The 20,621-nt window shown below is 45.2% G+C and overlaps 1 protein-coding gene across 1 annotated transcript; it reads right to left on the bottom strand.

Moving 5' to 3' along the window:
• Positions 1 to 11,458: 11,458 nt before the first annotated feature.
• Positions 11,459 to 20,283, bottom strand: LOC122932113 (zinc finger protein OZF-like). The gene is made up of 7 exons (XM_044286346.1): positions 20,234 to 20,283; positions 17,976 to 18,131; positions 17,696 to 17,863; positions 17,489 to 17,612; positions 17,274 to 17,371; positions 16,363 to 16,423; positions 11,459 to 13,336 (listed from the first exon to the last, which is right to left on the bottom strand). Exons 2-7 carry the CDS (start codon positions 18,081 to 18,083, stop codon positions 12,213 to 12,215), a joined length of 1,683 nt encoding a protein of 560 aa, XP_044142281.1. The 5' UTR covers positions 18,084 to 18,131; positions 20,234 to 20,283; the 3' UTR covers positions 11,459 to 12,212.
• Positions 20,284 to 20,621: the final 338 nt, after the last annotated feature.

The raw sequence follows: 20,621 nt of genomic DNA, 5'->3' as shown, positions 1-20,621 counted from the left end.
GCTGGAGTATTTGTTGTTTGTTTTGGAAGGATTTTGAGGACTCCTTATGTACAGAGGAAGTTGCAGTGAGCCCTGCTTAAAGGGGTGGAGCCCTGCTTAAAGGGGTGGTCTCATCTCAGACAATGGGGGCATATCGCTAGGACCTATATCGAGCACCGAGCCCCGCAAGGCGCTGGCTGGAGGACTCCGGTCCGGGCACCGCCAAGCCGGCTCCCCATGGAAGAGAATGGGAGCGCACCGCGCATGCTCGGCTATTCTCACCGGCCCCATAGAAAATAAATGGAGGGCTGCTGCTCATGCGCAGTGCGCCCTCCTTCACTTTCGGGGCCCCGTTCTCGATATAGTTGGGACCTGCACCTATAAGACAATGGGGGCATATCCTAGCACTATGCCCCCACTGTCCAGGATGAGACAACCCAAAATCAGTTGAAAGCAGCAATAAAATACAAAAAATGGGCATCAAAGTGGGCACAAAAAAGTGCAATTTAAGGAATTAAATGAATTCGGGCCAGTGATGTCACCGCATACAGAAGGGCATACAATGGAGATCAGCCTGACCCGAGCAGGTTCTGGGCATCAGGTTGGGCAGACGGGCACAGAAGACTCTGCAGCTCTTACAGTGTTAACCCTGTGACTGCTGGTGTTAGTACCATGAAACCGTCCAGAACGGGCCAGTTGTGGGGATTGAATGCTTAGGCCCCGTCACTGTGCCATCTAATGGCCCTTTACACGATCCAGTATCCGATGCCGCTATGGCGGACGTTCAGCCCGTCTCCAAGAAGAATAGAATTCTTTCTCCCCAAATAATGAACCGACTCAGGAATCACCGTCCTCATGTGGGATTTGTCTGTCCCGTTTTCTTGGCTGTGAAAATTTAAACAATATTCAAGTTACGAATACGATGACTGAAGTGTGGCAGAATTTACTTACGTGAAATTTTCATTTCCTGGAGTCCTACGGCAGCAGCATGGGTTAATATCCCCTCTACTAGGTTAAACAGAAGAGACACATTAACAGGCAGAGAACAATGCGGACCCCCTCTAGTTATAAAGAGTCATCAGAACAGAGTACACTTGTATTGTTACTGAGCAATAATCATTTCATGGGCGGGTAATATGTGCCGCCTACCGACTCCAGGAACCACGGGAAACAAAAGCAATAGTAAAAAAAATAGGGAGGGTTCTAACTGTTCACCGCCATTTCTAGTACTTTTTTTAGCCAAGAACAGAAGCCTCAGCTGACAACACATCAAGCCTGTAATGGTCAACACAAGTGGATGGAGACGAGACGACCATGCTGCAGCTTTGCAAATTTGGTTCAGGGGCTCGCAACCAACTTCCGCCCACGAAGCAGCTGTTGATCTTGTAGAATGGGCTCTTAACTCCAGAGGTGACTCTACCCCTTCTAAGGCATAGCACTCTCTTATTGTTTATTGCTTTTGAGGCTTTATTACCCAAGGACTTGTTGGCAAAATGAAGAAACAGGGCGTCTGAGGACCTGGGCAGTCTTGTTCTCTCTAAATACACAATAATCGCTCTTCTTACATCTAGAGGATGTGGTGCTGAAGGATCCTCAGAAGACAATACGGGAAGAACAATTTCATGATTTAAATTGGATTCTGTAGGGACTTTTGAGAACAATGCCAGGATTTTTGCCTAAATGACGCAGTCAGACAGTATCCTCAAATATGGCTCTTTATGAGATAAAGCTTGCAGCTCCCCAATCCTCATCCCCGAGGTTATGGCAATCAAAAAAAGAACTTTTTAAGAAAGATATTTTAATTCTACATTTTTAATGGGTTCAAAGGGAGGCCTAAAGAGATGTTTAATAACTAAATAAAGATCCCGGTAGGGAATAGGCTTATGAAAAGGAGGACCCAGCTCCGAGAGTGCCCTAAAATATCTGACAACCAATGGATGCCTTGTAAACTTGTCCTCTAGCCGGGCATTTATTGCTATAAAATGAACTTTAAGAGTATTAGGCTTAAGATGTTTTTGAAAACCTTCCAGTAAAAACTGTAAGATTGAGGATATTGAATCTACAGGTAAGTTTCTTTGATTAGACCAATCGACAAAGATCTTCTATACTCTGGAATATATTTTAACAGTTGAGGGTTTTCTTGAGGCCATGAGCGTATTAATCACTTCTTCTGACAAACCCCTGGATCGAAAATTCTCCCTCTCATTCTCCATGCCACTAGATGTAAATTGACTGGGTTTTGATGTAGGAACCCTTGCTGAATCAGGAGGTCCTGCTGACTGGGAAGCTTCCAAATTTCTCCCTTCGAAAGATCTAATGCGGTGGAGATCCAAGCCTTCTGGGCCAATAAGGAAGGATCACTATGGCTTGGATCCTTAAATTTTCTTCAGCTCTTGGGGTATTATCCTGAAAGGGGGAAACACATAAATGAATTAGTTTTTCCATGAGATCGATAGATTGTCTACTGCAACTGGATGGTCTTGGGGATTGAGCGAACAAAACCTTTGAAGTTTGGCATTCTCCTTGGAGGCCATTACATCCATGTTTCTTTTACCGCCTTGAGGAGCAAAGAAAATTTATCTTTAGAGAGGAGGTAATAATCTTCCGTAGACCCCACTTCCGAATCTGAATCAGTGACCCATTCATCGTCTGAGGTGTAATTAGAGGCCGTAGAAGTAGAAGAGGCCTCTGAACTAGGAAGAGCTCTTTTGCCGGATTTTTTGCAAGGCTTTTTGTGCGAGCTTTTACTTCAGTGAAAACTACTGAAGGTTTCATCTAGCTTGCTCTGAAACCAAGAAAGAAACTTTGTTGCTTGAGACTGAAGAGAAGAATCATGGAGTTCAGCACATGTTGCACATAGACTAGAATCTCCCCCCTCAGGAGGACGCTGCTCACAGACTGAACATAGGTCACATCTAGACTCTCTTTCTTTTGCCCTGCGGCCTGGAAGAGGAAGACATCTACAAACAGACAAAAAAAGAGTTAACACAACCTCCTAAAAACACAGTCAAGAGAGAGAAAGAATGTTTGCTACCTTACGATCTGAGGAATGAGGCGTCTGACAAGCGCAGACATGATCCCGCACATGCAGGAATAAAAGTGCCCGAAATCTCATGAGAACGAGATCTCGGATGGAACCAGCAAAAGAAAAACCGGGACCGGCGCTAGTAAGTAACGGAATACTCAACCGATAAGCGAGACTGATAGCTTTAGCAAAGAAGTGAGCCCAAAAAAATGAACCCACTAAGCGCACAAAGTCTCCAGAGAAGTGAGATTACCACCGTTACCATAGCCACAAGTAGTACTTACCCCGATAGGGCGTTAACCACAGCTTCAATGATAGCAGGGGATGCCGAGGTGCCATCCTGGAACACCTTTTCACACTCAAAACCAGCAAATCCTGTAGGGACAGTGAGTACTGTATGCAAAGCCATGCCGACGGGCGAGGGACAGTGCACCACACTGTATACGTCCAATAATAACACCACAAACCGGCGAGGGAAAGCAGCCAATGCAATATACAGCTGCATATATAGCAAATGTTCTAATAAAACATGGTTGAGTGGTAACAAATAAATTTGTATAGCTAAAGGGGTCAGTATCTGATAGGTTAATTAATTGTTAATGTGTCTCTTCTATTTAACCTAGTAGAGGGGATATTAACCCATGGTGCTGCCGTAGGATGAACAGGAAAAACAGGGTATTGACCAGGGCACTCTTCGCTTCAGAGGCTTTCGTGTGTGCGCGTCACTTGGGTTGGTCTCCCACTTGAGTTATTTGGTCAGTTTTGGCCCCGTGACTGCCCAAATAAGTGAGGTGTGCAGAGATTCTAAGAGCGACGCCTGTCATCTGCCTGTCATACGGACTCACAGTATTATTTCACTACCACAGCAGACTCCCTATGTGTGTTACTGCAAGGCACAGTGTTCTACACCGCTATACAGGCACAGTGTTCTACACCCCTATACAGGCACAGTGCTCTACACCGCTATACAGGCACAGTGTTCTACACCGCTATACAGGCACAGTGTTCTACACCGCTATACAGGCACAGTGTTCTACACCGCTATACAGGCACAGTGTTCTACACCGCTATACAGGCACAGTGTTCTACACCGCTATACAGGCACAGTGCTCTACACCACTATACAGGCACAGTGTTCTACACCCTATACGGCACAGTGTTCTACACCGCTATACAGGCACAGTGCTCTACACCGCTATACAGGCACAGTGCTCTACACCGCTATACAGGCACAGTGTTCTACACCGCTATACAGGCACAGTGTTCTACACCGCTATACAGGCACAGTGTTCTACACCGCTATACAGGCACAGTGTTCTACACCGCTATACAGACACAATGCTCTACATCCCTATACAGGCACAGTGCTCTACACCGCTATACAGGCACAGTGTTCTACACCGCTATACAGGCACAGTGTTCTACACCGCTATACAGGCACAGTGTTCTACACCGCTATACAGGCACAGTGTTCTACACCGCTATACAGGCACAGTGCTCTACACCGCTACACAGGCACAGTGCTCTACACCGCTATAAAGGCACAGTGTTCTACACCGCTATACAGGCACAGTGTTCTACACCGCTATACAGGCACAGTGTTCTACACCGCTATACAGGCACAGTGCTCTACACCGCTATACAGGCACAGTGTTCTACACCGCTATACAGGCACAGTGTTCTACACCGCTATACAGGCACAGTGTTCTACACCGCTATACAGGCACAGTGTTCTACACCGCTATACAGGCACAGTGTTCTACACCGCTATACAGGCACAGTGCTCTACACCACTATACAGGCACAGTGTTCTACACCGCTATACAGGCACAGTGCTCTACACCGCTATACAGGCACAGTGTTCTACACCGCTATACAGGCACAGTGTTCTACACCGCTATACAGGCACAGTGTTCTACACCGCTATACAGGCACAGTGTTCTACACCGATATACAGGCACAGTGTTCTACACCGCTATACAGGCACAGTGTTCTACACCGCTATACAGGCACAGTGTTCTACACCGCTATACAGGCACAGTGTTCTACACCGCTATACAGGCACAGTGTTCTACACCACTATACAGGCACAGTGTTCTACACCGCTATACAGGCACAGTGTTCTACACCGCTATACAGGCACAGTGTTCTACACCACTATACAGGCACAGTGTTCTACACCGCTATACAGGCACAGTGTTCTACACCACTATACAGGCACAGTGTTCTACACCACTATAAAGGTTCTCTGCAGCCAGGAAATAGCCGAATCAAATTTTTGAAAACTTTGCTCATCTCTACCCAGAATCTGTTCGGGCCAGGCTGAAAACCACTGTATCCGATGCAGGGCATCACCCACTGTATGTTGGCAGTGTAAGATCACTGGCCCGAATTAATTTAATTCTTTAAATTACACTTTTTTTGTGCCCATTTTTTGTATTTGGCGCTTTCAACTGATTTATGTTAAGCACGGCTCACTGCAACTTTTTCTGTTGATAAGGTGTCCTCAAAATTCTTAAAAAATATATAAATAATGTTAATAAGAAACCAACTTCATCTCGTCTGAGGAGGCGCGTGATGTTATTTACATGGGACTGTATGTGAGAGAAGACTGGAGGGAGGGGAGTGATGCTATTTACATGGGACTGTATGTTAGAGAAGACTGGTGGGAGGGGAGTGATGTTATTTACATGGGACTGTATGTGAGAGAAGACTGGAGGGAGGGAGTGATGTTATTTACATGGGACTGTGTGTGAGAGAAGACTGGAGGGAGGGGGTGATGCTATTTACATGGGACTGTATGTTAGAGACGACTGGAGGGAGTGATGTTATTTACATGGGACTGTATGTTAGAGAAGACTGGGAGTGGGGAGTGATGTTATTTAGATGGGACTGTGTGTTAGAGAAGACTGGAGGGATGTTATTTACATGGGCCTGTATGTTAGAGAAGACTGAAGGGAGAGAGTAATGTTATTTTCATGGGACTGTATGTTAGAGAAGACTGGAGGGAGGGGTGATGTTATTTACATGGGACTGTATGTGAGAGAAGACTGGAGGGAGGGAGTGATGTTATTTACATGGGACTGTATGTGAGAGAAGACTGAAGGGAGAGAGTAATGTTATTTACATGGGACTGTATGTTAGAGAAGACTGAAGGGATTGATGTTATTTACATGGGACTGTATGTCAGAGAAGACTGGAGGGAGTGTTGTTATTTACATGGGACTGTATGTTACAGAAGACTGGAGGGAGGGGAGTAATGTTATTTGCATGGGACTGTGTTAGAGAAGACTGGAGGGAGGGGAGTGATGTTATTTACTTGGGACTGTATGTTAGAGAAGACTGGAGGGAGGGGAGTGATGTTATATACATGGGACTGTATGTTAGAGAGGACTCGAGGGAGAGTGTGATGTTATTTACATGGGACTGTATGTTAGAGAAGACTGGAGGTGGGGAATGGTTATTCACATGGGACTGTTAATTAGAGAAGACTGGAGGGAGGGAGGTTATTTACATGGGACTGTATGTTACAGAAGACTAGAGGGACGGGAGTTATGTTATTTACATGGGACTGTGTTAGAGAAGACTGAAGTGAGGGGAGTGATGTTATTTACATGGGACTGTATGTCAGAAAAGACTGGAGGGAGGGGAGTGATGCTATTTACATGGGACTGTATTTTAGAGAAGTCTGGAGGTGGGGAGTAGTTATTTACATGGGGCAGTATGCTAGAGAAGACTGGAGGGAGTGATGTTATTTACATGGGACTGTATGCTAGAGAAGACTGGAGGGAGTGATGTTATTTACATGGGACTGTATGCTAGAGAAGACTGGAGGGAGTGATGTTATTTACATGGGACTGTATGTTAGAGAAGACTGGGGGGAGTGATGTTATTTACATGGGACTGTATGTTAGAGAAGACTGGAGGGAGTGAAGCGGATGCGTTAGGTTTGAGGTCAGTGCCCGCTGCTGTCCCCTGCGGACGCCGTGCCACTCAATGTGCCATCTGGCATCCTGGTCACTGGCATCCATGCTGCTGCCTCCATGCTCCTGTCTGATGCTCCCTCAGCACGTGTGCTCACCTCTGGATTCTTAAAAGGTCAGTGCTCGCACTCCTAAATCCTTCCCCATCCAATTGCTGAAGGTCCCAATGTATTTAAGGCATCTTCTCCAGACATTCCCTGGTGACCAGCACATGTGTTTGATAGTCTAGCACAGGCATGCGCAACCTGCGGCCCTCCAGCTGTTGTAAAACTACAACTCCCAGCATGCCTGAACAGTCTACAGCTATCAGCCTACAGCAGGGCATTGTGGGAGTTGTAGTTTTACAACAGCTGGAGGGCCGCAGGTTGAGCATCCCTGGTCTAGCACTTTGTCTCTGTTTGCCCAGTCCAGTACCCATCCTCCCTGTGTGCCTCTGCACTTCTGCTTCACTTCCATACCAGCCCGTGCTCTAGTCCACTTCCCAGCCTGCCTTGGTGTGTGCTTCACCACTTCCCCACCGGCAAGTCCATCCTGTGTCTAACATTAAGGCCTCCTGCACACGAGCGCATGTATTTTGCGGTCCGCAAAAAACGGATTCACAAAAATACGGATGACGTCCGTGTGCATTCCATATTTTTTGCGGAACGGAACAGCTGGCCCCTAATTGAACAGTCCTATCCTTTTCCGTAATGCAGACACTAATAGGACATGTTCTATTTTTTTGCGGAACGGAAATATGGAGATACGGCAACGGAATGCACACTGAGTACCTTCCGTTTTTTTCACGGACCCGTTAAAATGAATGGTTCCGCATACGGTCCGCAAAAAAAATATGAACGGACACGAAAAGAAAATACGTTTGTGTGCATGAAGCCATATTATCTGTGCGCTGCCTGGATCTCAAAAAACAGCTTCCAAGCCTCAGTGACTTTTCACACTGTACCTGCAGTTTTTCAGCATTTCTGATGCGTTTTCTGTATCCTGAGCTCCCAGTGATTGCACCCGAGTCCCTGACCAGAACCGGTCATCTGCCCACTACGCTGGGACTATCCCAGGACGTAGCAGTCGGGTTTTAACCCACAGCTTAGTCCAGATCCCGGTATAATTAAAGAGTAACTACCTGGGAAACGCCAGAATAATGCCCTTAGGGTTAGGCCTATGCCAAACCGGTTAGTTGGCACAGTGGGTCCACACTGATCCGTAACAGGATGAATTCACTGTTAGGCCGGTGTCCAGCGCTAAGGCGACCTTTCACCCCAGTCAGAAGATTAATCACCACAACTAGTGTTGAGCGAATCAAGCCTTGGATCCAAGAACCGAAGTCACTTTGGTCAAAACTTTTTAATGCTGTACGGGGATCCGTCTCTGTACAGCATTAAAACGTATGGGCTCCAGCGAGGTGAAATTCTTGCGAGACTTCGGTGAATAACTTCGGCATGCGATTTTTAAACCTGAAAACCATTTTAAAACAGGAAGCTGAAGTCGGCTTCAGTATCAATTGGTACCTCAAGATCCAAGTTTTGAAATGGTTTAAGTTCTAAATTCGAAATCCGAAGTTATTCACCGAAGTCCCGCGAGAATTCAGCGATAACAAAATTTCCCTTGCCGGAGCCTATACATTTGAATGCTGTACGGAGATGGATCTATGATTCAAAGGGCGCTTCACTCAACCCTAACCAGAACATCAGAATCTGGGGCTCAGAAAACCCATGTGTCCTTATCAAGCATATTAGGGACTCACCCAAAGTAAATGTGTTCTGTGCAATGAGCAGGCGCAAAGTCTATGGTCCCTTCTTCCCACAGATAGACTATGTTGGGTAGATATTCCTCCATACACACCACAGATAGACGATGTTGGGTAGTTATTCCTCCATACACACCACAGATAGACGATGTTGGGTAGATATTCCTCCATACACACCACAGATAGACGATGTTGGGTAGATATTCCTCCATACACACCACAGATAGACGATGTTGGGTAGATATTCCTCCATACACATCACAGATAGACGATGTTGGGTAGATATTCCTCTATACACACCACAAATAGACTATGTTGGGTAGATATTCCTCTACACATACCACAGATAGACGATGTTGGGTAGATATTCCTCTATACACACCACAGATAGACGATGTTGGGTAGATATTCCTCCATACACATCACAGATAGACGATGTTGGGTAGATATTCCTCCATACACATCACAGATAGACGATGTTGGGTAGTTATTCCTCCATACACATCACAGATAGACGATGTTGTGTAGTTATTCCTCCATACACACCACAGATAGACGATGTTGGGTAGATATTCCTCCATACACACCACAGATAGACGATGTTGGGTAGATATTCCTCTATACACACCACAAATAGACTATGTTGGGTAGATATTCCTCTATACACACCACAGATAGACTATGTTTGGCAGATATTCCAGCAGCATGGTGCTCCTGTTCATATTCAGTTAGATGTTTTCCAATGCCTGAATGAAACTCTACTAGAACGTTGGATTGAATGTCCCGGAATAAATGATTCACCAATGTTGCACTTGCCTCAACGATCACAGATCTAACACTCTGTGACTTCTTTCTGTGGGGCTACATCAAGAACTCAGTGGGTCTGCCCCTCGGCAACAGGATCTGAATGATCTGAGATGATGTATCATTGAATGTGTGGAGCCCATATCCAAGTGTTGGCATCTGTTTGGGCAGAACTGGACTTCCATCTAGACATCTGCTGTGTCACTAATGGAGCTCACATTAAACATCTGTAGCATAGAGATACAACTTGGACAGATAGCGTGCCTTGTAATGGTAATAAATTTGTGCTGTATTCTCTCAGTTTTCTATGACTCTCTCTATACTGAACCCACGCTGTAGGCTACCTGTCCTGGTGCCAGCTGGCCTCCTACAAATAGAGGGAGAGCAGGCTTCAGCTTCATGCTACAATTAAAATCGGGCTGTGGGAAAGATGGGTTAGTCAGGAGTGCACAACCTAAATGGAGACAGCCACCCCTCCAAATGTTGGCATGACTGAAAATACAAAATCAATTACAATGCGACAGCACAGAGTATATGAACTCATGTCAAACTTATTATATGAATAAATATGAGGTACTTAGCAAAAATATATTTTGATCAAAATGATTTGTGACCATCCACCATGGCAAGGTGACCTCTTTTGCATGGGAACCTACACTAAATGTTACCTCTTTTGACGCCAACAGGCCTTCAGTGAATTTAGGGAGTCCACATATATCTGAACCCACTCTGTACGCTACCTTCTGTAAATTCACTGGTGGCCGGGATCCGGCTGCGATATTCGTATAGCCAAGGCCTGGCAAAAATGCTGGAGAGTGGACAGATTCCCTCTCGAGATCATTACAGTCTACGGGGTCTGATGAAGCCCTTACTGGTAGCTGACTAGTCTGAACTTTGACTGAGATCCTGTTACATATGGAAAGATTATCTTCCCACGTAATGACTTATAACTGCCCCTCAGTTAAAGTGACTTCAATGGGTCTGTGGTCCACATTTTGCGGCCATGTCCATGTCCATCTTTCTGTGGAGTGGACACACCGATGTCCAAACAGAATGGAGAATACATGAGATGTGTGAAGGCACAACTTTGTTTGGGCTTGTAAATTAACTGGTCCTCCAGAGTTCGGATGTCAATGCTGTAGAGGATCTAAGATATGTGACGAGGTAACAAGGCCTGGACTGCGCTTCCAGATAGGAATAGTACTCAGAATCTTCTCCAACTTGTTTATTACAAATGAAATCAATGTGTATTTGTGACACGTGTCAGGGGACATGAAAGGCCCAATAAAAGAAATATAATGTAATGGATCATTTCCATCATAGCACCAATTTTCAGTGAGTAAGGTCTGTGAAGCGCTGCAGAATATGTCAGCGCTATACAAGTGAGGAAAATAATTAAATAAATGTAACTACCCAATCCAGGAATGCAAAATCATATACTCACTGACCCAAAAAAACACACACTCAGAAATGTCGTATTCCTGCAAAAACCAGCATGCAGTTATGTCTCAGGCAGATATGTAAATAGGCACTGGCCAATAAACTGTCTCTCAGAGGCTACTTTGGGGTAATGTACCTACTGATGAGAGATTGTTGACTGCTCGACATGGCCGTACGACACACTTGAAGACAACTTGCCCAGCTGACAGACTTTAAGAGGGCATCATTGAGTAGGATGGTAATTTTGATGAATTGCCCCCCAGGTGTTTTGACCTACCTATTAGGAGGTGTTGGAGGCAGTTATGTGAAAGCACGCACAAACAATGAACAGACCTTGGACGGCTCAGCTAGACCACCAGTAGAGAGGATCATTTGACCCACCAACAGTGCCTTAGCAGAAGATATTTTAGTGTCATGGCGCCCCCCATGTGTCCGGCTGGGAGTTCTTTTCTGTACTGTGATCCTTTGTCATGTACTGCACCCAAACTGCGCAGAGTGAGACTTTAGGAGACATCAGGACCAGGTGTGATCACATTTTCACTGCCTGGCTATGTCAATCAAAGTGCAGGGAGTGCGGCAGTTGCACATCAGGCTGACCTTCTAGGAGTATTGGAAACTCCCATGTTGCTCCTAGAGGCTCATTTGCATGTATTAAAACATCATTTTTCTCAGCAATGCGGGCACATATGAACATGGAACCAACACAGATGTCTTCAGCTGCCAAGTGCACATGTAACAGGTCAGCCAGTGTCATAGGTACAAAACTGCTGACAGATGCCCTTTAACCCATAATAACCATTACTAAGATCATATCCAATATCTCTCTGTTTAGTAGCAATGGTTTTCTGTTTTCAGATTTTCTGTATCACCAGATCGTTGCTGCCCTAACTAAGGTCACCATAAACCAGTGACCGATCCTCCAAACTTTGGATTAATTTCTGAGCCATTTTCCTAAAAAATAGTAACAAACAGCTCCAGTACTGGAATCTGTTCAATAGAGAGTGTGAGCAGATGAGTCCTCATATTCATGTGGACCCGGGCTCTCTCCACCCACTGCCACCTATTGATACAGGAAAAAATAGGAGGCAATGCCAATTACAGTAAGTGACCTAAAGATTTGCTAAGCAGATTAGTCACCAGTTTATGCTGCCCATTGGGCGACAGAATCAGAAGCCATCCTAAGGCAGCAGGTCCTACAATAGAGCCACCCACCCACCACATTTCTAAAATCTGTGAATCAAAATAGCTTCTTCTTGGTGTGGATTCTCTGATGTTGAACAAGATTTGATTGAGTTCTAAAACATTTACCACATTCAGAACATGAAAATGGCTTCAACCCCGTGTGAATTCTCTGATGTATTACAAGACTTGATTGAGTTCTAAAACATTTCCCACAATCAGGACATGAAAACGGCTTCTCCCCCGTGTGAGTTCTCTGATGATCCTTAAGAACCGATTCCAGGATAAAACATCTCCCACATTCCGAACAGGAAAACGGCTTCTCACCTGCATGAGTTTTCAGATGGTAAACCAGGGCTGATTTCTGGCTAAAATATTTTCCACATTCAGAACAAGAGAATGGCTTCTCACCCGTGTGAGTTTTCAGATGGTAAATGAGAGCTGATTTTTGTATAAAATTTTTCCCGCATTCAGAACAGGAAAATGGTTTCTCCCCAGTGTGAATTTTCTGATGTCTATCAAGAGTACCTTTAACCAAGAAACATTTCCCACATTCTGAACATGAAAACGGCCTTTCCTTTGTGTGAATTCTTAGATGTTTCATAACATTAGATTTTTGGGTAAAACATTTCCCACATTCAGGACATGAATACGGCTTCTCCCCTGTGTGAATTCTCAGATGTTTCTCAAAAGAATCTTTATGCGTAAAACATTTTCCACATTCCAGGCATGAAAATGGCTTCTCCCCTGTGTGAATTCGCTGATGTCTCACAAGAACACTTTTACATATAAAACATTTCCCACATTCAGGACATGAAAATGGCTTCTCCCCTGTGTGAGTTCTCTGATGTTTCTGAAACGAATCTTTATGCATAAAGCATTTTCCACATCCCACGCACGAGTATGGCTTCTCCATTGTGTGAATTCTCTTATGTGTAACAAGACCCGCTTTATAGGTGAAACATTTCCCACAATCTGAACATGAAAAAGGCTTTCCATCTCTCTGAATTCTCTCATGTAAGGAAAGAGAAAATTTCTTTGCAAAATGTTTCCGGTGTTCAAAATGTTCATTCTCTAGTCTATGTTCAGTTCTGCTATTCCCGATCTCTGATTGATTTTCTTCAACCTCATCAGAGGCAGATAGAAGGTGATGTATTTGGGAGCTTCTCGTAATGTCTTCATCTGGAAAAAGAAGCAAAAATGTTCACTAAACAATTTTTTATATTTTAAAAATTCTATGTGAAAAGTCAAACAATGAGCAAGAAGTGAATCACAACACAGTCAAGAAATCAAAGACGAGAAGCTATTTCCCAAGTATCAGAGAAAGCAGTGTGCCAATCAGTGATGGCCAGTTCGCAGTGTTCGCCGACGAACACATGCGATCTGCCATCTTTATTCCCAAGCCCGGCGATGCAGAGGTAAGTCCTTACCTGTGCCTGCGCCGCGAGACGCTCTGAAACACATGCGGTCACCGGGAGCAGGCATCATGTGTTTCAGAGCGGCTCGCCACGCAGGCATAGGTAAGGGACTTACCTCTGCATCGCCGGGCTTGGGAATAAAGATGGCAGATCGCATGTGTTCGTCGGCGAACACTGCGAACTGGCCATCACTGGTGCGAATCGCATGCCGTCAACCATGTGTATAAAAAATCTAAAAGATTTATTTTAATGGTCACCAAATTCAGTCTGACACATTTATTTGCCACTAAGAAATGCCAGTTGATGTTTCCCAAGTCCTTAGAAATTCTACCACCTCCTAGAACTAAAGGGAATGTGTCATCAGAGACATCCCCTTTTGGAGCCATGTCTGCCACCCATCGCAAACAGCAGCGTTTGACCAGGGAAGTTTCAACCAGCCAGACATCTCATCGGTATTGACTACTGTAGCATAAATGTGGTATGATATGACATCAGTTCTACACTATAGGACGTCCATGTGTCCTGTGTGGATAGGGGTTGTCTTCATGAGAGAAGTGACTCATATAAATCCTTCGGACCCAGTTGTCCAGAGCTTTGTAACCACTATGTTCATGCTCAACCCACCAGCCACATTTCTTGTTTAATTCCTTCCTTCTTTGGTCACCTACAGTCTGGATTCTACTAAATCTGCCTTCACAATAATCACGAGATACTGTTCCATCACTGGTTTCCAAGAAGTGACGTTACGCCTCCCTGGAAGCACATAAGGTCAGCTTGGTACAGTTTACACAGACACTTGCGCACAGGGAGCTAAGGCGGTGAAAGACGTGGTCCACGCGGCCTACGGCGTAACTACATACTCGCTCACAACTCTGACAAGCTGAGAGAGCCTTTTCACTGTCCCAGTGAAACAGAGCTCTCTCAGCCCGGTAGACTGCCACCAGTTCCTCGTTTGGTATAAGCCTGGTCCGCTAACGGGATTATATAGGGTGAGAAACCAACCCGCAGTAGTGTATAACTATGCTCGTGGATCGAGATACAAGAAAAGCACAAGATTACATTATATATTTAATTGCCTTAAGGGCACACTAGACAATACACAATACACACTGAGAATATATACAGTGGTCGGATGTGAAAATACAGGTGCTATGATACAACTGAGTTAAACAGAGCAAGGGTCAGTTACCAGATAGATGAGTAGTCCTTTGGGTTATGATGAGTTCTGGGTTGCCATCATGCTTGGCTGTAGTCACATGGGGCAGTGATGTCAGCAGTTTGTCTGCGGTCCCTCCAAACACATTACTTGATGTGACCCCCTTCAGTGAAAGCCGCTGGTCTTTTCACCTGTAGTCGGCCACTACCCTCTCTGCCTGTGGGAGGAGTCCACTGGTAGCCAAAGACCCACAAAACCCATTATGATCCATAGCTCCAGACCGGAAGGTCACAGGGAGATGGTTCTGGGACCAACAGATCCTCCTGGGTTTCGGCAACAGGTGGAGACCAAACATGGTGCCGCTATTAGGTTCCTGCTGGGAGATCTCTGTATCTCCCCTTCCTGGCACCTGACCCCCAAACTACAACCGGGGGCATGTCCGTCTTGGCCCCAGATATATATGGTTTATGCCTGTGATGGACGGGCAATTCATAATTCCTTATGAACCCCCAGTTCCATGATGTCTGATGGATTTGAGGGAACTGGGTAATTAGCTGAGACTGAGGAGGGGGGGAACCCTGTAGGATAAGTTAGCCTCCATGATGGCTGAGTGGAGTCTGAACTGTAAACACCTGGCCGCTCTTTAAAGCAGGGCCCCCCTGTGGAGTTTGATTTCCTCTGCCCACTCCTGGAGCAAATGGCAGGAATAAAATCATAACTCCACATTCCTCACAGTCTCCAAACCACAAAACAGGGCATCTTATCATGTATCTATGTCTCTTTTGATGCATCCCTTTTATTTGCCTTGGCAGCAGCTGGCTGGCATTGGTTGCTGAAGTGAAGGTTACTGTCCTCCAATATCCCTAGAGTCTTTTGTCAGTGGGATTAAGTATAAGTTCCTTTATTATTTTACTGTAGGCCATGCCAAAGTTTCCCAGGTTAATCAGATGACATTTGATGTAAAATTTAAATTTTCCCTAATCATATCATCTGCAATCAAATATTCCCATGTAAATCCAGTAGAGAAGGTGTAAAATGGATTGGCCTCAAGTACTGCTTAAGCCTGGTACAGTGTCACCCCAATACTCCTTAGAGACTGGAGAGTAGGGTCGGAATACCTATAATAAATATATACTGGTTGTGCACAGTGTTTTTCAGACATTATTTATCACATTGTTTCCATGGGCTTCCGATCCGTGCCTCCGCTCCGCAAAAAATAGCACATGTCCTATCTTTTGCTGTATCTTGTGGATGGCTGACACATTCAAGTCAATGGGTCCACATCCGCAATGCGGAGTTCACACGACCGGTGCCCGTTTGCAGAGCGCTATTTGCGAGCAGCAACATGGGCACGGTGGCCATATGGTCGTGTGAACGAGCCCTTAGTAAATATATATCTCCAGCCTGAAATGGCCGAGAAGAGAATATATGAAGTAATATTCCTCTGAGCTTTACAGTAAAACAACATGTGGACATCAAATGATCCAACTCACTGAACGAGGAACTCAGGAACAATCAGCCGGGATATACTCCATATACATCTCCTCCATCGGAGGAGGGAGAAGGTTTCCTGTAAACTCAGCCTGCAATGTATAAGGGCAGAAGAAAACCCAGTATTTATGAAAGGCTCTTACCAGTCGCTGACACTGGTCTGGGGTTCTCCAGGCCACTCGTCCTTCCACTTCCATCACTTTCCTGCAAGGATCACACATGAAGGACATGAGAAACAAGAAAAGGAACCCTAGTTTATCTTATATCCAGGAGGTCAAACCGCCAGAAGAGATCACCCAATCTGCCCTGAAAGAGAAGGATCTCCTCCAGTTGTGATCAGACAGGACCAACATTTAACCAAATATTTCACTTCTCTACATAAATGTTTCTGTTATTTGGGTACAAGAAATAATCGGCGATGATCTTGGAGTGGACACCGTGTTCATCACCACCAGATCTTATATTATTTAGCAATGGCTTTTACTGTAAAGAAGCCTTTTATCACCACTGGAGAATGAAGCATCTGTCCTTCAGACAGAGGACTCTCTTGTCTTTTAAGTTTAATATGTAAAGCTGCTCAGTGTATTTCTTGCATTTCTATATTTATACAGAAGTATTATGTCCCCCCGTTAAACGATTCTGGCCTGATGAGCTGACCTGCGCATTCTAGATGAGGCTGCACTAATGATTAGTAAAGCAGTAAGATTATGTCTATAACTCCTGAGTCAATGCCTCTTACTGCACATGACAGTATTCTGCTCGTCTTAGAAGCAGCTGATTGGCATTGAGCTGTCATTTAGTGCATGATTTACATCTACACTGCAGAACTTTACATTTATCCTCACTGAATATCAATGACTGAGCGGATGTCCAAACAGGAGGAAGTTCAACACAATTCTCTATGAAACTAGAAAACATTTGTAGCCACGACCAACCACAGCCACCACCAATATCATCACACAGAGCATCCATTCCTCTGCTGCTGGAGAAGATGAGGAGAAAGTTTCATTACATCAATCTATAGAGGATCTACAAGAATCTCAGCTTTACCCACCTGATGATCCAGTGGGACATTCTGCTCTTCCTCTGGACAGTCCTGGGAATATAGAGGACTGGGACATCTCTCTGGTGGATTTCTCTGACTGGATCCATCTGTAGGAAATACACACAGTGACTGAATACATTGTCTATATGTGATGATCAGATGAGGGGTGGGTCTAGGTGACCCTCAAACCTAGTCTCTCCTCTATCAGGAAGGTCTCCTCTTACTCGGTGATGTGAGGGGTTGGTTATTCTCCATCATTAGGTCCTTGTACTGATCCTTGTGTCCTTCTAAATACTCCCAATCCTCCATGGAGAAATAGACAGCGACATCCTGACACCTTATAGGAACCTGACAACACAATGATACAGTTATTACCAGACCCCTCCCTTGGTGTTATTGTTTAATGTCCCAGCATTCCCAGCAGCGCTCACCTCTCTGGTCAGCAGGTCAGTGATCCTGTTGGTAAGTTCTAGGATCTTCTGCTCATGTATCAGTGAATGAGGTGTGGGCTCGGTGATGGGGCTCTGGGTCCTGCTCCGCCCTCCTGACACACGAGGTGTCACACACTCATCAGGCAACTTCTTCACTACTGTGTAATCCTGTGTATGAGGAGACGCCGATCACTACAGAGATTCTAAGAAGCCTCCACCTTTCCAGACATTTACCTGGTTTATTACTAGAGATAAGAGTGATGTCATGCGAGACTCTCACCTCTCCAGTTATCAAGGAGATGATCTCTAGGGCGAGGTCTATTATCCGTGCAGCCATACGGATTCTGTCCTTCTCCATCCTTGGTGGGTCATTGACAGAAAGGACCATCGCCTTACAAAAAAGACTTTATCTGTGAGAGTCCTGCATCTAAGGAACCTGTGGGAAAACATGGAGGATTGAGGGTAAAATCCCATTAGGAAGAAGATCTTACATGAAGTATAGAGTCACTGATTATAAAGGACTACTACTCCTACCACACAATGGAGGGGACATGTATTGCTGATGATAATGTCATATATTATCTTCCACCCCTGCTATAAAGAAGAAGCAGCACTCCAATGCTAAAATAGTCGCCCCCCCCCCCCCCCCAAGTCCTTCACCACTTCATCAGATGAAAATCTTCATTCTCGTAGGGCCACATAATACACCGCCACTCATCTATCCAACAGAATCAGTTCACGTGCACACTCAATTGAGTCATCAGTAGTGAATAGTGTTGAGCGAACTTGTGTTTTAAGTTTGGCGTCTAAAGTTCGGGTTATCAAAGTATCCAGTTATGGATTCCGCTACCACGGAATTTAGAATCCATAACGGGATACTTCGATAACCCGAACCCGAACTTTAGACGCCGAAATTAAAACACAAGTTCGCTCAACACTAGTAGTGAACAGGCGTCCAGCTCCTTCTTCATGGCAAATACCAGTACTTGTGCGGCCTTCCTTAAACTTCTCTATCCATTCATACACACTTCTTCACGAATAAAGCTTTCTCCATACTGCGCATAGTCTTCAGCAAGTATCAATACCAGACACTCTCAGACCACAAAAAAAACAAATCATTGCACGTGGCTCTTCTGAACGGACGTAACACGTTCAAAACCGCAAAGCAGTGACTGGGGAGATTATGTAAAAAAAACTATGGATTTGTCGTTTATGAAAGTTGATTAAAATAAATTTTACGGCCAGAGTGCGGATAATTTTTGACTCACTCTTATACGATAAACATTCCTGATCTCAAGAGCTTATTCTCACATCTATCCAGAGACCATTATCCTCCAGTCTGTGATTATGTAAATCGGAGAATGGACGCCTCATATAAAATGTCCACAGACCGATAACCATCACCCAGTGACAGATACAGAATTCCATGAGATGTCAGTCAGAGTTGTCATGTCTCCATGTCCACTGCTGTCAGGTCTGTACTGGGCATACTGGGGAGTGTATAGCTTTGTGCTACAGAAAGCCTGCAGCCGGTGTCTTCTATGGTTCCTTTTACATGGGCTGATAATGAAAGGGTAACGACCAGGAGCGAACGTTTATAGAGATGCTTCTTCCCGATTGTTAGCGCCACTTTCATCACCAATCTTCTGGGATCTACTAGGACTGATTATCATTACTGTGATCATTCTTCCCTGTACAGTTTCCCTGTTTGTCGGCAGCACATTCCTACTTACACAGAGTGATCTGCAACTGGTGAGCATGAATGATGCCATGAGCCCCATTTTTTGGGTGGTCGTCAGACCTTTAACATGGGGCAGTTCATGGACATGAGTGTAAGCATGAGCAGTCATCCGTCATCCCTGACAATTGTCCCGATCCTCGGCCCGTGTAATAGGGACCACAAAGCAGATGTAAAATAAATTCATGAGAAAGTTAGTTAATTCAGATCCCAGGCCTGAAATCAGGTATCTCACACAGAGCCCAGGACAGAATCCCCTAAGACACACAAGATTTCAGTTACCTCTGCTCTCTCCTGGCTTCCCTTCGGGGCCAGGTCTGTACAAGGTCCTGATGTCATCCAGAGTGAGGATACTGTAAGTGAATGTCCTAAAGAGGGGTGACGGTTCAGACCCAGAGATCGCTGTGGAGAACCCAGTTAGGAAATGATGTGTTGAAGGGGTTGTCCAGGATTGTAATATTGATGGCTCATCCTTAAGGTGTCCGACTGTGACTAGACTATCTGATACTGATGGCACTGTATATCCTGACAGGCCCCTCTACAGCATCACCAGCTGTGGGCCCCTCAGAGAACCTGCCTCACCATGTCCTCCTGCCCCTGAGCCACCCCTCACTCACAGATCCCCTCTCCTCCCCAGTCTGATCCCCCAGTCACCTTCTGTCTGCTCCGGCTCCTCTCCTCCACTACTGGCAGCTTCCACAACCATACAGCTAGGGGATCCAATCAGTGCTCATCCTGCAGCATGATAGGTGTTGTAGTCACACATCCAGGACACAGGACAGGCTCTCCCGGTCACTTACCCTCTAATTCAGCATCCTCTCTACTTCACTCCCATCCTACTGCTCTCTACACACTGGTCATGTGACCCTATGAGGTGTGATGTCACTGGAAGGGGCAAAGCCTCCTACTCCCACTAGTCATGTGACCCTGGGAGGTGTGACATCACAGGAAGGATAGCAGACTCCAGAGGATAGGAAGCAGTAGTGTGATTCTTTACTTGTGTGTACTGGTGAGGGGAGTAGTTGTTTGCATGGGAGTAGGACTAGGTAGGAGGTGATACTGTATGTTGAATGGCGTTGAAGGGAGGAGAGTGATGTGTCTTACATGGGACTGCAGGTTAGTTTATCACTGCTTTATATATTATGATCTGTAGATACATTTCCGGTAGTTTTCCTTCTAAGCACACAA

This window comes from Bufo gargarizans, chromosome 3 (genome assembly GCF_014858855.1).
Source record: "Bufo gargarizans isolate SCDJY-AF-19 chromosome 3, ASM1485885v1, whole genome shotgun sequence".
Classification (NCBI taxonomy): domain Eukaryota; kingdom Metazoa; phylum Chordata; class Amphibia; order Anura; family Bufonidae; genus Bufo; species Bufo gargarizans.
This window is presented reverse-complemented; position numbering and strand designations above follow the sequence as displayed.